This window comes from Poecilia latipinna, unplaced genomic scaffold, assembly GCF_001443285.1.
Source record: "Poecilia latipinna isolate Pla-1442-1.1 unplaced genomic scaffold, P_latipinna-1.0 Scaffold1848, whole genome shotgun sequence".
Classification (NCBI taxonomy): Eukaryota; Metazoa; Chordata; class Actinopteri; order Cyprinodontiformes; family Poeciliidae; genus Poecilia; species Poecilia latipinna.
In genome coordinates this window covers 42,315-58,524 of record NW_015114464.1, presented here as the reverse complement: position 1 = coordinate 58,524, position 16,210 = coordinate 42,315, and the positions used below count along the sequence as shown (strand labels likewise).

Here is a 16,210-nt window from a genome sequence, read left to right as displayed (position 1 = left end):
CGTCAATGTGGCCCGTTGAGGGGGGCCAAAATGCTGAAGTGGCCCTCGGTGAAACTGAGTTTGACACCCCTGGTCTAGAGGAACAGGAACATTAAAGAGGCAATATCAGGTAAAATCAACTATTTTGAGCTCTATATCATGTTATAATCTTATTCCCTCATCAAAAATATACCTGGAGTTGCTTTTATTATTCATCCATGCTTGAGAAAATCTTCCTTTATATTTGGTTTTATATTCATACTATTCTTCATCCTTCCTTCTTTCCCCTTCCTTAAAGAATGAATACTCCCTTCATTCTTCAGTTCCTTCATTTTTCCCCCCATCATTCTTTCCTTCCTTCTCCTTCCCTCCCTCCTTCCTTCCTTCCTTCCTTAGGTTCTTCCTTGTTTCCTTGCTTCCTTCCTTCTTGCTGCGTAACCGTTGTGTTTATGTTTTCTGTTGTGATTTTCTGCTTTGTTTCGCTCTTTATTTTTTAAATCTCCTCTCCCTCCCTCTCTCTGCCCCTCCTCCATCAGTGGGCCTTTCTTCCAGCTGAGCTGTCCAGTAATGGCTTCCAGTGCAGAGCCGCCATCTTTCCCAGGTTCTAGAAATCCAGTCCAAACTGCAAATCCAATTTAAATGGTCTCATCTCCCTTTCATTCTGAATAATTCACCGTTTCTGGAAAGTCGCAGCGATTAACTGGCTGACTCCCATTTATTTCCAGTATCTCCCTCCAGATTGAAGCAGGTGTTCAATCCAGACCCGGTTCTGATCTCCAGCAGAGTGTGCGCGCGCTGCAGTCAACATATTCATCACTGAAAGTGACATTGCGCCGTGCTGACTCCCCCCTGGGGGAATGTTAACATTAAACATCATGCAGGCTCCTGGAAGCCCGCAGGGGGCGCTGCGGGGCGCGGCGTGTGAAGACTTCCATATTAAAGGCATCATAAGGAGCAGACTTTTCTCCCCCGCCTCCCTCATGAAAAATGCACAGCGGCGGATTCATTACTCCGCTGAGCTAAGTGAGTGCGACAAGCGGGGAGCTGGAGCCACCGAGGGCAGCGAGGCAGCGCTGCACCGAGGCCCGGGGCCACTCTCCAGCTTCTTCTACGCTCTGCTTGGATTTTTCCAAATGGTTGAAGGTGCCACGCGCGGCATGAGACCGAGCGCGTGCCGGCCAGTCTTATGCATGCGCGCTCATTGGACAGTAATCAATTGTCTGTCTTTTACAGCGTGATGCGTGTGACCCCTGATCCGCACCTCGGGGCCTTTATGCTATTAATAAACTCTCGCGTTATCATCGTTTGACAAGACAAACGGACGGGGAGCTGGCAGCGCGCGCTTTACGTAATGAAATGAAGCGCAGATGAGGCTCGTTAAAACTTCAGTTATGATGACATGTTTGGTTCTGATTGGTTCTTATAGAGTCTCATTTAAATCTACTGGTACCGCATTGGCCTTTGCTTATTCAGTCAAATCATAATCTTGAATGTGTTTTAATTAGATGTATGATATAAATCATTGTGAAATTGATATTTATTTTTATAAATAANATTCTGAAAAGTGCGGCATGTCCTTGAATTTTTACTCAAATCATAAAACTTTACGACTGCAGATGTTTTGTTTTTATTCTTTGCAAAACCAAGTTAGATTGGACAGAGCTCATCTAAGATCAATTTGCCAGATTTTCACAAATTCTGAATTGGATTGAAGTCTGGACTTTGACTAGTCCATTACAGTACATGAATATGCTTTGATTTGCAATGACCAAAAGTCACAAGAAGATTTTTTTCCCTTTGTTCTTGTGTTGAGTAATTTGTTTTTGGAAAGTTTGGGCAACTGAAGGAAAACTGTTTAGTATTTTATTATCACTAATAAATAAAACTTTTTAAACTTTTACCTCAGGTTGTATTTATCAAGTCAGAGAACCTGTGAACTGTTTACTTAAAACACATTTTAATATGTTTTTGGTCTTTTTGAAATATGTTACACATTTGTATATGTATGAAAGGAGAGGGAAGTAAAAATCTTAAAAGTGTGGCAAGCATGTGGGCTCAGCCCCACCTGAATTAATACTTACCAAATTTTCAGGGATGTTTATGGTCATCACTCTACCAGCTGAGAAGGTCTGCATATGAGGGAATCTGTAAACATCAGTTTTGTTGTGTTACCAAAGATTCTCAATTGGTTTTAAGTCTGGACTTTGACTATGCCATTCTAACACATGAAAATGCTTTAGTTTAAACCATCTCATCCCGAAGTTTTCTTTCAGTATTGTCCTCGATTTAGCTCCATCCATTTTCCTATTGAGCATGATCTGCTTCCCTGTCTCCACTGAACAACAGAATTCCCACAGGATGATGCAGCCACTGCCATATTTTACTGTGTTGAAGCTTAATTTTGGTCTAAACTGCCTGGAGCGCTGTTCTTCTAAAAGCCTTCTTTAAAGAATCACTTTCTTCTTGACACTCTTCCATAATGTGCGTGATTCAGCCAGCAGCCTCTCCCCTCTGAGTTATGGATCTCTGCATTACCAAATTAGAGCCTGAAACTTTCAGAATGTGCTGCTTTTTAAATCCTCCATTTCAGTCCCTTAAATAGTCACTACATCACATTTCGTGCAGCTCAGTTTTTGAAACTGATCCAACTCTCTGTACTGTGACCCTTCCAGCAGAGGAACAGACCTCGGCATGGAAACCAAACCCAGAACTGCTCAGATTCAGATGAACAGAACTACACATTCACAGCTTCATCTGGGCTTTGTTGGTTCTCTGCAGCAGCAGCTGCAACAACAACGCCTCTCAATCTGGAGCAACAGTTTCTCTCAGATGAATTCAGCCTGTGCAAATTAGTGGCTGCTGCTGCTTTGCACCGTGGGCAAGATTTGAGATTTAAATAATTTCTGAGATGGTGGAGAAGTCTGGAGAATGGCAGACAAGCTGACTAATAACACAGGGGAAAGTAACAAGGTCTGTAATGACTCCAGGAATGTCTGATCCTCTGCAAAAGGAAAAGAAAACAGTCAACTCTGACTTAGGCTGCTTTACAAAATGTAACAGAAGATGAGATTTAAAGCAGAACAGCAAAACAATAAGATGAATGCAGAATTTGGAATAGTGGACTTTGAAACCTTTGGACTTCTGGAGCCATTTTCATTCAAAGAATTTGTCTCAGACTTCTTATAAACTCCTTCACTGACGCAGATAAGTGCTTAGTTTTTATTTGAAGAATGATTTAAAACAGGCTGCATTTGATCCCTGATGCTCTGCTCTCTTGTGTGAGGTGTGTGTGTGTGTGTGTGTTTGGGTGAGGGGGGGCATTGTGTGGGAGTTGTGGGCATATTCACAACTCAGTTATCAGAATAACTCTAATTAGGCTATTTTTACTCCCCCTTTTCAACAGCTCTTGGGTGTTTACATTTGCTAATGAAGGCTCGAGTTAAAAAATAAGGGGGGAAAAAACTCGTCTATCAGCATGCATCACCATCATCGCCTCTGACACATTAACTTTAAAACAAACACCTCCAGAGAAGAATGCCACCAATCAGCCGGCCTTCACCAGCCACGCATGGCGGGGGCTCACGCCTTTGTCCGCACCTATATGCTTAAACTGCATATTTACTCCCTTTCTACTAATTTCACACAACAAAAGCAGACTAATTAGTAGACAGAGAGGCATATAATATTTTTGTTTCCTTGCTTGGTTGACTGGAAGACGGCTCTTTCAAGCTCGCTCCTTCACCAGATTACTCCCTTTGCTTAAAAACTATTTTTGCCTTCATGCAATTTACATATTTTCCATTTAGTACGTTCAGGACTTTACAACAGCTCATATTTGAAGTTGTTCTTTCAGCCAACACCAGCTCGTTTGAAAACTCATTTTCACATTTGTTTGGGGAGGAACCTGATGGATACTGGAGTTGCTTAATCATTTTTATTTGAATAAAATTGATACCTGTGCACCGCATTGTAATGACTCAACAGCAGAGCAGCATGCACAGATTAACCTCTGGCGTTATTCACCACACAGGCTCTATTACGCCATCTAGTGGTCACGCGGAGAAACGGCAGACACCTTCTAAAAAAATGCCAGACAATAAATAAATAAATAAAATATAACAACCCCGAGGCAGGGTCAAACCTTATGTTTATCATTTGCCACCAAAACACATTTTTGTGTCGCAGCTTTCTGTGGATAATAATTGCTCCTCACTGCAACACATTTTCCTCCCTATGATACATTAGTCGCTGCAGGTTGTGGAAATATAACAGCTGCAGCAGATCAAACACACACGGTGTAGCAGAACTGATGGGCGACGTTAAACTATACAAAACTTGATCAGTCTGACCTACTCAAAGATACAGATGGAGATGGTTCGTAGCATGTTAGACTGTGGTTTTGTTTTGTTAATTAATTACACAAAAATCAATAATTATATTAATTCTAATCACACTAACATCCATTTTAAAATGGTTGATTAAACAAACAAAAGCAAAACAGCAGAAGCAACAGAGAAGGTTAGGAATACTGAAAAGAGGAGGCAGATGCGTTATATTCAAACTGTTGAAAAACAATTTTTGACTGCGCTCAGTAAAATATGTTTTTTTCACACAATAACTTATTAAAGCACATGCCGCACCACGATCCTCCTACCACTTCCTGCCGTCTTCTTCTTCGTGGTTTGCGCCAATGACAACATCCGGTTGTTGATCATGTGATTCATGTGACGGGAAAATAGTCTTTCATTGCAGTTTTGTTAAATAAACCAATTTTGATGCGGGAAAACGTTTTAAAGAAAACAGTTGTCAAAATATCCGTGTTTCCATTGAGAGCATTTATTTTCTAAATGTCAAGTTGCGCAATTATATGGTAAATAAAACGCAGCTAGTCACAAAAGAAACGGGAAGAGCTAATTAGAGGTGAGTTGTTACAGCTGGGAAGGTAAATGAGTAAACTATAAACAGATGGGCAGGATGAGGCGAAAGCAAAGGGAACATAAGGGAAAAACCTGAAAATGATAGTATCAGAAAAAACACAAATGATAATAAATGATGAAATGATAATAAATTAAATGTAATTGGCCATGACTGAACCACCATGATGGAACTGACAGGAAGACGCCTTTTCTGACATAAAATTGTCGGTATGGAGAGAAACTTATTGATTATAAAATATATCAAAACAAGAATAACAAAGTGTGCCATGTAAGTAAAAATTATTACTCCACCAAATTGGACCAGATTGATCAGCAGAACATTTATTGGGTCTTTTTTGTGTCTTTTTCGTTTCTTTCTTCCAGGTCAGACGTCACACGTTTTTCTGTTAACCTTTAAGAGAAATGACATAGATTATTTTTACTACATCATCCTTTAATCACCAGAGATCTTGCAGTTGCAGATAAAACTATCTAGAAGTGGTTACTACTTCATGTGTTATCTTTCTGCTGAAAAATGGCATGTTTCTATTTCAGAGTTATGATCACAAGCTTAGCAAGTTCCTTGATTAGCAAGATAAAATAACATTTTGATCATCAGAGCATAGAAAGACCATATAGACATACTGAATGTTCTGCGCATTGCAGTATGGAAGAAGGGTTTAGTGTTGGTTTGACTAAATGTGAGTCCATTTAATGTATTTTCTAGGTGGTTGCCTGAGCGGTTCGATCAGAGGTGTTTGTATGCATCGCATGTGCAGCAGCATCTTCACGGCCTCTCCGCATGTCATTTGATCAGAGCAGAAAACAACAGTCTCCAGGCAACGCCTGAAACAAAACATCCTGTAGCATGGCTGCAGCTTCGAATCCCTTCTCGTCTCTTCCCACAGAGATAAAAGTGATCAACAGGCTGAGCTCTGGTCTGTGCAGAGCAGGAAGGAGGGATGAGCCGGGAACTGGACGTGTGGCCTCTCAGAAGCCCGTTGCCCTGGCTCCGTTTAGAGACGATGTCCCCCTGCTGGACCCCTGCAGCGGCCATCTGAGCGCAGGAGCCAGAGTGCAGCTTGGGATCCAAAGCCGGACAGAGTTTATAGATCCGTTTTCACAGTGGCTCAGGAAAAGGCCTCAAACAACTGCCAGCCTTTCAGGTTAGTGCTGACCTAACCAGTGGAGTGCAAACACTTTGTTACTTTACATCTGTGCTTTACTAAAGTAGATTTAATTCTGCTTTTCTACTCCACTGCATTTCTATAAAGTTGCGTTACATGTACATTCACATCATATCACAGGTCTCATTTAAAGAATATTTTCCATCTTTAATGTGTTTTTTAAATGGTGATAGAAAGTGACAGATTACACACTTGGTGCAGATGCACAGACATTTTCAGATTTACAGACAATATCGCAACATCAAAAAATCACCTTTGGGTCCAAGTTTTAGAAAAGGTGTCAGGAAATTGAAATATTGTTCACTAATAATCCATAAAAAACTTGAAGGTATTATATTTTTTAACTGTGGACTGTTGACAAGTTGAAACGTCAGTGGAAACGATCCTGTGTTAGGTGTGTCTAATGTACATTTCTCTGTGCATAACTTTCACTTGAATGTATTTTCTGCAGTTAAAATAACACATTTTGATTTGTTTTAAATAAAATCTTTAAAGGTATAATTATCCATATTTTTTATTTGAGTTAAAGGTACTTAACTTTGTAGGTCATCCCTGAAATTCACAAATCCATCTGTGAAAACATGGATTATCTGCAGCATTGATCATTAAAATGGCACATTGATATATTAAAGAAAATATACAAACAGTTAATGATATTCCAAATAATTGAGAAATACATTTACTTTCAATGCTCTAAGTATTTTTTAAAAGCAAGTACTTTTATTCAAGTAAAAAAATGTTAGAGTTGTACTTTTTATTATTTATTTGTACTTTTGCTTAAGTACAGAGTTGGAGTATTTTCTGTGACTCCAGGAGGATTTCTGATGCAGCAACAAAATCAAGACTGGGTGGTGAAATAATTTAGATTAGGTTTTAGATATCTACTGTAAAATAATGACAGATTTATAATCAGTTGTTGGTGGTTTAGTGTAGCGATTCACCTTTGTTTCAAACCTTCTAAAAGTTGTAAAAAATAAGAAATACAAATGTTCTTTCTTTTTAAAAACAAGACATTATTAATGTAAAGTGGAACTGCAGAGTGGGAATGCAAATGAAATGGTATAGAGACACATAATTGGGCTGAAAAAGCAACAATCCACTGGCTCTCCGTTAGCGTTCACCTGTAATCACAGCCATTATAGCTAATGGCTGCTTCACTGTCAGAATTTAAAACAGCAGCAAAGAGCAAAAACAAGACTTTAGGGCAATTTTAGTTTTTATTTATTAAACCTCAGCTAAAGGTTACATTTTAAAACCTTGTATAATTTGGTGAGACGTTGTCCCTGATTTTAAGCATTTCTTTGATCTGAGCTCAGTCTATGATCATGATTCACGTTTGGTGCTGAAACTTGAACGCTGTTGTGTCAGTCCAAGGTTCAGCCGTTCCCACTCAGTCACAGAGGACAGCAGCAACGCTCTGCAGCCTCCCTGAAAAACACGCCGGGCATCTGGTGAGTAATGACCAAACCGACTCTCCAGCTCTGAAATGTGTTTTTGTTGTCAGATGGAGAAACTGAATAATCCAAAATGTTCATTAACTCCTGACATTCAGCCTCTTTTTCAATTGATGCTCACACTTCACAGTTTAGTTTTTTTTTAATGCAATGTTGAAGTAATGACTTGTGTTTTATAGCTGGAGTGAAGTATTATCCATAAAACATCGTCAGCCAGGTGGTTCACTTTGAGAACATTTCCTGATTTATGATTTTTATGTTGAATATTATAACTGAAGTTATCAGGAGAAAAATCTGTAGATCACTGACTAGAAAGGTAAGGGATGGATGGACGGACGGATGGATGGATGGAGGGATGGATGGATGGAGGGATGGATGGATGGATGACCATCATCCTCGTCGTTCCTCTCTTCTGTTTTGTGAACAGACTGTACTTCTCTTTCTGAACCTCTGGTGATCTTCCTCCACTAAACTTTCTTCTCCATCAGGCCTCCTCCTCTTCGTCGGCCTGCTGCTCGTGCAGCGATGACTCAGCGGCGCTCCGACGCTACATTTACACTTCTTCCACTCAGAGGTCAGAAAACAGTGACATCTAATAATAAAGCCAAACAAAGCTCCCCTCCCACACGCGCCATTATGTAAAGCCTGCAGAGTGTCATTCTGCCTTTGGAGTAATCCAGAGTGAATAGGTTAAATCCTGCGCTCCAGTGATGTCATCAGCAAACCTTGTAGCCTCTGTTCACGCTCAGAGCTGCGCAGAGAAACCATGCAGATGAAATGGAGCAGAATCAGATCATCTCAGGCTGCCTATTGAGATTATGCAATGAAAGAGGGGAAACAAACCCGAACCGATACCCTGAACTGTCCTGATAGGAGCTATGAGGAGGTGAACTGGGGAATGAAGTTCTCCAGATCCCCAAATGCAGCTGGAGCGACCCTGGAGCGCCGGGCCGACCCTGTGAGCGAGCGGACCTCATCACGGCGCTACAGCAGCAGGCCTCAGCTGTGGCAGGTGAGCTCTGTCCTGACTGACATCACATCTAGACCATTCCTCCATTTTTACTTCACTCCTTTCTCTTAAAGGGCCGGAGCACCGAAAAACTGAATATCTGTTGCTCTGTAATTAGCTTGAGGCTATTTAATGGAAATAATCTAGTTTACACTGCAAATGTCTTTGTACACTTGAATTAAAACAAAACAAACTTACAAATATTTTTAGCAAGATATGGGAGTTCTTTTAACGTAAATGATTCATTTAGTATTGATTTAAAAAGTACTAGTTCCACTGGCAGATTATTTCACTTGTCTTTAAAAATACGTTTTCTTTTGAGTTTGCCAGTGGAGCTATTACTTTTTTCAATCAGTATTGATGGAATTGTTTATTTAAAACTATAACCTGTCTTCCTGAAAAGTTACTGATAGTCAGTTTTATCTTTTTTCAAGCGTACTCATTCATTTGTACAAGAAATTAGACCAACAATACTCATATTTTGTGTATTTGCAGTGTAATTAAAATGAGGGAGAATATATATTTTTTCTTATTTTGTATTTACTTTATATAAAAAAGACAAAAACATTTTTTCTAAACTGTTTTAAACTACTAAATCATGATGTAGAATTGAAAAGTTGACCGAATCTGGCCCCAATTTCTCAAAACAGTATTTTAAAAACATTTTAAGCAAATCAGCGCCTGTGTTTATTTTCATTCTTCTAAATCAGTGGTTTGTTTGTCAGAGTAAGATGTTTCTGCAGTCAGATGCTGCTCTCAGATTGATTGTTGCTGTGCGTCTCCAGTCTGCAGGCGCTGAGTGGAACCGGCGACAACTTCGACGCAGGAACGACGCCAGGAAACCCATTTCATTGTACGCTTTCAGTTTTTGGTGGAGTCTGTGTTTCTGAGTTCATTTCAATCAGAAATCCAACAGAAGTGTTTTTGTTTGTTTTGCTTTTCCTGCAGCTGCAGCAGATATGCAAGATCAGGTCAAATCCCTTCATTTACGTGAGTTTTGGGGATTACTATGAGGAAAACAAGGTACATTCCTGCTGCTTTCACTGACTTTAAGAGGAAAAGCAGCAGCCAGGTGCTGCTAATCAATGCACAAGATCTTAGTGAAGCAAAGATCTGTTGCTACCCACTTCCAGACAGCTTGAAATCCATCTTTTCACAGAATATTTACAAGATGCTGCTCTTTCCAAAAGTCCATGTTGGATTCTTTGTGCTTCAGTTAATGGCAGGAAAATAAGAAAAAGTCTGAATAAGTAAGATTTGTTTAGAACAAATCAAGGGAAAGTTTCTGTAATGAATCTTTAGAAGGAAACAGCAATGTACTTACGTTTGCAAAGTTACATCTTGATGAACAAAAATATTTCTGTAAACATGTTTTAAATGACAGAAGAGATGTTTGGTTATGATGCACAGAGTATATTTGTAGAAAACCAAATATGGTTTTGTTCAAAAAGGCTTGGTTTGCTGTTACTGAATGTGTTTAACTTAAGTCAAGAAGGAACTCCTCTTTACACCAAAGTACTGCAGAGTCAAATCTGGTCTAAAACGTGTTATAAATAAAACACAGACTCCAAATATAGCAGCAGATCTACAACAGAAGGTCTGAACAAGAGAAGAATCAAGTGTAGCTGTGGACCAGTCAAAGTCCAGATCTCAATCTGGCTGAAAAGCTTAAGAAGATGTGAAGATCCTGTAGTGTCTGACCACCTTCAGATCCATTGGAGGTAATCCCATTAGGTTTGAAATCCAGCAGGTTTTTCCCACACAGGTTTGAATCCTGCGGTCGTCTTCGAGGTGCTGATGCTTCAGGAGTAAAAACTCTGCAGGCTGAACTTCAGCTGAACTGTGAAGATTTTATGTCAAACTGCAGCTCAAGTCAGGAAAACCAAACCCTGAGGAAATATTGGTCCAATCATAGAAAATCATATCTCTGGACAATATATCAAAAAGGGTTCTTGGAAACATCCCAATACACTATAGCATTTCCCAACATAACGTGTCACAGAGTTATCACATGCATAATTTCCACTTTAGGTCCTTTTCAGCTTCCAGTTCTGATTATCTCCTCTTGTGCTGGAATCCATACACTCCCTTGTTTGTTCAGACTCGATGTTTTTGACTTTTGCTTAAAGTATTTGGCAAGTTGACCAAAAATCCCTTGTGAGGTCAAACACTACAACACAAACCTTAGAGACTAAAAATCAGTCAGAAAATGACTCCTGAGGGGAATGAATGAATGAATGTAAGCGGGGTCTCATGTCTTGACAGCAGAACAACTGGCTCAGAGAACATGGACGACATTGACAACATGGAGGCAGATTTCCAGCCTCTAACAGTGAAGAGGAGCGTCACTCCGTCGTACACACCGACAGCGCAGTGAGACTCATGCTGCGTCCAAAAACCTGTTCTTGTGCTATTATTTATTAAGCTTGTTGGTCTTACAGAAATATCCAGAGACCTGTAAGAGTTTATTTCTGTTTCTGTGCCAGTCGGACCACAATGCCAGCCTTCACAGGCAAAGGCGTCCATGCTCCCCCTGCTGCTGAGGAGGTCTCCATCTCTGGGTGAGCAGCACTCTTTATTACAAATCACTGGCAGTAAAAAGGTCCTGGGTTCAAATCCTGACCTTTTACTCCGGCTTCCTCCCACAGACCAAAAACATGAAGGTTATCTGAATTCAGTGGTGTCAAACATTTCACCACTAAAGGTCAAAACTGTCCTGTTGAAAGTTCTCAGTAGCTGCAATTTTTTTTTCTTTTATTAAAATGGCAAAAAACTTTTATGTTTTGTGCGCTACATGCAGATTTGCCTGATAAAAAAAACAAGAAATTTTTTTTTTTGGATTGATTTACATTTTTAAGATCAGATATGGATCACTTGTTTTATTCCACAAAGTTAAAACGAAAATCTTCCCTTCAGTAAAAATCACTGGATGTTTGTAGTCCCATTTAATACTAAAGACAATTAACAATAAATACTCCATCTTTTTTAAAACTCAGTAAAAATTCCTCCCTAACATATTTTATGTGTGTTTGAGCTGGAAAACCAACAAAAAGTCAACATTGGCCGATCAAAAACCTCCACTATAGGGAGACAAGAGGTCATACAGCTGGCTTCAACGTACCTGCTCTCACTTTATTGACGTTAGAATGAAAACTTAACTCACATTAAACATTTTTAGAAATTAATACATTATTATTATTTTGAGAGAAACGGGGAAGAAAAAAAATGTTCTGAAGGCGCTTCCCAATCCCTGCATTAACAGGTCACAAAATAAAGTAAAAAAAAAAATAATAATAATAAGAAAATTAGTCTGTCATGTTTGGTGGTTGCGAGGTGGTGAGGAGAGACGCAGAGACCCAGGTTGTGATAAAGATGATGATAGATTTAATGAAGAAAGCTCAACAGTCCAGAACAGGCGGCACGGCAGAGAGTTAGCATACAGCTAATTACCGGTAGCAGCTGAAAAACTAAGGAGTGGAAAAGAGAGCTAAACCAACACAGGACTTTACAGTTCTACTGTGTTGGCAGGCAGACAAATGACATATGATGTATGTTTGACAAGGACCCGACAAGAGACAGAGACAACAGGTGGACTTAAATACAGGGAGGGTAATCAGGTAACTAGACACACCTGGGAAGCAATCAACGGGGAAGACGCAGAGACAACAGAGACTCAGGACAGAAACTGGACACAGAAAAACCTTAAAATAAATACACAGAAACACGGAGCATGACATAGTCCAATAAACAGATCAGAAAGTAAACACATTTGGTCAAATCAACAAGACAAAAACACTAAAAATGACATTAGCTTTTGTAAATTATTCCTGTTGTTTTTTGTATAGCTTTGTGATTTAAGAACCATAAAATATTGGTCTTATTTTGCATTCTTGTCATATTATTTAGTATTTCTATCTTTCTTTTGTGCATGTTTAATTAAGTGGCATTACTTCCACCTATATAAGGATCTGAATCAGCATCTGTCTGTATTGTATTCATTAATTTGACTTTTATCAAACCAGCTGAGTTATTAAGAAGAAATTCTTATTTAACATTATTTAAAAATACTAAGAAGAGTGAGGCTTAAAAAACAAAGGAAGAAGATAAACAGGTTGGACACTTGGAGTTAAAACAAATCATTAAACCTTCTCTAAAATCAGTAAAAAATATATATATCTAAATAAAATAAAATAAAACCTTTTTCACATGACGACAGACATCAAACATTTGCAGAGCGAAAAAAGAAAGAAAAGTGCCGTTCCCCTCTGGGAGAGCTGGCTGTCTGTTGAGGAGGTGGAAACCTGTTTCCTAGCTGGGCCCCAGTTCAACAAACTTTACTGGCTTTTGGAGCAGGCATCTCCAGATGGCTGAATCCAGAGCAGCTCGTGGTAACGGTGGTTTTTCACAACCCAGATCCATTTTCCTGGTGCCTGACACCCTCTCAGATCTGTTTCCTCTGCTGATTAGGCTGGCCTCCCAGCGTTTTCCCCGGCAGAGAGAAACACAGGCTCTTGGATTGATTAACGGTCTGCAGCAACGGTCGGATGCTCCCTGGGATTTCTGTCTCTAGTTCGATTAAAACCAAAATAATTTGTTTTTTAAATATGATCATAAACTCTATTTTTGTTGTTTTTCTACGTTGTATCATTTCCTGTTTTGAAAAATTGACAGTATTCCTTTATTTTGAATTTGGGAGAAATTCACAGCATAATGCTGCCACTGTGCAGTATTTTTTACTTTTGTCTGAATTTTCTACATTTGTCTCAAACTCAGTTTCATTCTGAGCCTCATCAAGATCTAAACCTATTAACAAAAGGCTAAAATATAAATAAATAACTATTCCTCCATTCAATGAGTTCCTATTGGACATAAAGTTAAACATATTTTCACCTTTGTGTAATCTTGTATTATACAGACAAACTGTTGATTTATTGATAAAATATAATATTTAAAAACAGCTGTAATCTTGAGTCTAGAGGGCCGCATAAAACCTTCTGGAGGCCGGATTTGGCCCACGGACCCTCAGTTTGACACATACACATGAGTGATGTCCAAACTTTTTAAATTAATGGCGGGCCACAAAATGTATTAAATTAAAAATGAAATAATGTGTTTATTGTGATCTTTTTTTATGTTTTCCTGCTCAACAATAAACAACATTTTTATAAAAATCTGCTCGTCATTAAAGAGCCAGAACATAAAAAGGACTTTGGACTTTTGCCTTATTAAAAGAAAAGCAGATTTTTGTGTCATCCATTATTTTCTATTACAAAATAGAAAAAGGTTGAATTTTCACCAGTTCTGACTTGTGGTCAGGAGCCGAACAAAATCATTTCAAGGGCCATAAATGGCCCCCGAGCCACACTTTGGACACGACATGCTTCCCATGTTTCCACAGAGTGACCCGAGGACGTGAGCGTGCGGCGCCGCTGTCCAGGATGGTGACCTCTGTGACCCCGTGTAACCCCTACCTGAGCGCCCGGCTTCCTGCCTGGAGAGGCTTCAGCCCCGTGAAGATGAGAAAGTTCTGAAGCATCATCTTCCTCTTTATGCCGTCCAATCAGTTTGTGTGAATAAAACGTCAGAAACTGATCCGGAGTCAGTGGGAGAATAATGAGTTTCTCCATTATCATAATTTCCCTGATTTAGATGAGTGGTTTTCTAACTCTGGGTGCCGAGCGTTTGCATTGTCCTCGTATACATTTGCTCTCTTACAGACGCACTCAGTCGTTAAGAGTGTGTGTGTGTGTGTGTGGGGGGGGGGTATAAATGGATGGCAGTAAATTGTTTCCAATCCACCATCTTTGTGTTTGAAGCAGCAGGTTTGGTGCTGCTGCTGCAGTTTGTGGTGCGATCTTCTTCTTCTTCTTCTTCTGCTGCTGCTGCTGCAGCTGCCAGCAGTCGCATCATTCTGAGGCAAACATATTGTGTAGAGATTATTATGAAGTTCCTGCCAGCTATATCTTTATGTCTGTGGTTTGAGCAGCTTCGCGCTTACACAGGAAATAGGAATGAGCTGGTTTTCCTGTTTCTCTTCATCTATAGTTTGTTTAGATTTGCTCTTGGAGGGATTTCTACACCAACACGCTGCTGATTTGGTGTCAGCTTGGAGACTCATCTCACATTTACCACACTATTTGTTTTGGGGTGGGAATAAAACAGGGCAGTTTCATACTGAGGAGCTTTAAGTTTCTTGTTCTTGATTCTCGATTATGGTTGAGAATTCGGAGCGGTTCACACTTTAGCCACAATACAGCCTGTTGGCATCGTTCATTAAACCTCACTAGTGTCACCAAGCTGCAGCTGAGCCTGATCTGACAGGCTGCGCTGGCCGCACATCGAACTGCAGCGCTCCGCCAACATTCAGCCATTCATACATTTTCATTCCCAGGAAACGTTTCCACTTTCTGTCACTTTTACAACCTGAACCGCAGCAGGATTTTATGCCACAAACCAGGACAAAGTGGAAGGAAACTACAATATTTAAGTATTTGTATTCAGTGAAGCTACAGATTGGATGGAGAGCAACTGAGAAAGAGGCTTGGACTTTGACTAGGCCCTTCTGAAAAATGAACCTGCTTCCAGGAGATTGTCTTCCAGGACAGTCTTGTGCATAAATCCATCTGAATTCTCATCTGCGTCCACACAGCATGATGCTGCCTCCACCTTGTTTTCTAAACAATGTTTTCCGTGTGGATTCCTGTCACTCCGACATGGCGTCCATCTACTTCAGACTCTTATCTATCTTACCAGTTCAAACATTACATATACTTTAATATGGATTAATACGCACAGAGGAAACTGTCTTAGCAGAAGCAGAGCTGCAACTGATGATTATTTTAGTAATCAACTGAGCTATTGAATATTCTGATGATTAATCGGATAGAGAAATTGGCACATTCTGCTGATTTCTTATTTAACCACTAAAGCTTTTTCTGTAAAATATTATAAATACATAAAAAAATGAAAATAAACAAATAATCCTTTTTTAAATACTAAAATAAACATTTTAATCTCTAAAATGTAATGACGGAGAATGTATTTAGTGTATTGCAACTAAGCAGATATTAAAAAAAATACCAGTTGATGAATTTTGGGTAAAACATATTTACAGATAAAGAGGGTTTCTTACCATAAATGCAACAAATATATGCATATAAATATAAAACTCCTCCACACCTTCATGTCCATGACGCTGTTTGTTCTCCATAAGTTTAGAAACATTATACTGTCTGACAGACAGGCTGCTTTTTTCCACAAAGAAGGAATTAATCTAAACTCTGATCAAATCTGTCCTCAAACAGACTGCTGAATCAGCGCTTTTCAAGATAAAATCAGCTTTCTAGGTCAAATAAACATCTGACTCATTAAGGACCTCCTTACAACATCACACTGATCAAAGAGCATCACTTGTTTCAGGAACTGACAAAACATTTCAACTTAAAATGATGGTTTAAAAATCTAAAATGAAAGTACCACCTCCTTCAGTTTTACGGTTTGGCATATTAGAACATAATAAAAATCATCCTGGGTTTTATAATTATTTAAATTAAACCTCATGCGTGAGAAAATTTATTTCACACGTCGTATCAGAGTACACATCTCGGGCGGCGGTGGAGGGATGAAGCACGGTGGTGGAGGGGTGAAGCATGGCGGTGGAGGGGT

At 39.5% G+C, this 16,210-nt stretch overlaps 1 protein-coding gene and 1 long non-coding RNA gene across 3 annotated transcripts; both read left to right on the top strand.

The window, feature by feature from the left end:
- Positions 1–22: 22 nt before the first annotated feature.
- On the top strand, positions 23–1,526 carry LOC106934717 (uncharacterized). Its single transcript, XR_001421749.1, has 3 exons — positions 23–109; positions 516–621; positions 705–1,526. It is a non-coding gene; the product is annotated as an uncharacterized LOC106934717 (long non-coding RNA).
- Positions 1,527–5,587: 4,061 nt separating this feature from the next.
- spmip7 (sperm microtubule inner protein 7) lies at positions 5,588–14,721 on the top strand. Of its 2 annotated transcripts, none has more exons than XM_015014798.1 (9): positions 5,588–6,061; positions 7,451–7,533; positions 8,025–8,110; positions 8,410–8,548; positions 9,331–9,398; positions 9,494–9,535; positions 10,814–10,918; positions 11,032–11,106; positions 13,944–14,721. In XM_015014798.1, the coding sequence occupies exons 1-9, from the start codon at positions 5,764–5,766 to the stop codon at positions 14,074–14,076; spliced, it is 1,029 nt and encodes a 342-aa protein (XP_014870284.1). In that variant the 5' UTR covers positions 5,588–5,763; the 3' UTR covers positions 14,077–14,721. The 2 variants fall into 2 exon arrangements, with proteins under 2 accessions (XP_014870284.1, XP_014870282.1); XM_015014796.1 differs by having other exon boundaries at positions 10,811–10,918.
- Positions 14,722–16,210: the final 1,489 nt, after the last annotated feature.

Excerpts from the sequence above, each read along its gene's own strand:
- spmip7 (XM_015014796.1), top strand. The coding sequence starts at position 5,764 with ATGGCTGCAGCTTCGAATCCCTTCTCGTCTCTTCCCACAGAGATAAAA. Across the intron at positions 9,536-10,810 it reads GGTCAAATCCCTTCATTTAC|CAGAACAACTGGCTCAGAGA; the intron begins GTGAGTTTTGGG and ends ATGTCTTGACAG. Across the intron at positions 11,107-13,943 it reads GAGGAGGTCTCCATCTCTGG|AGTGACCCGAGGACGTGAGC; the intron begins GTGAGCAGCACT and ends ATGTTTCCACAG.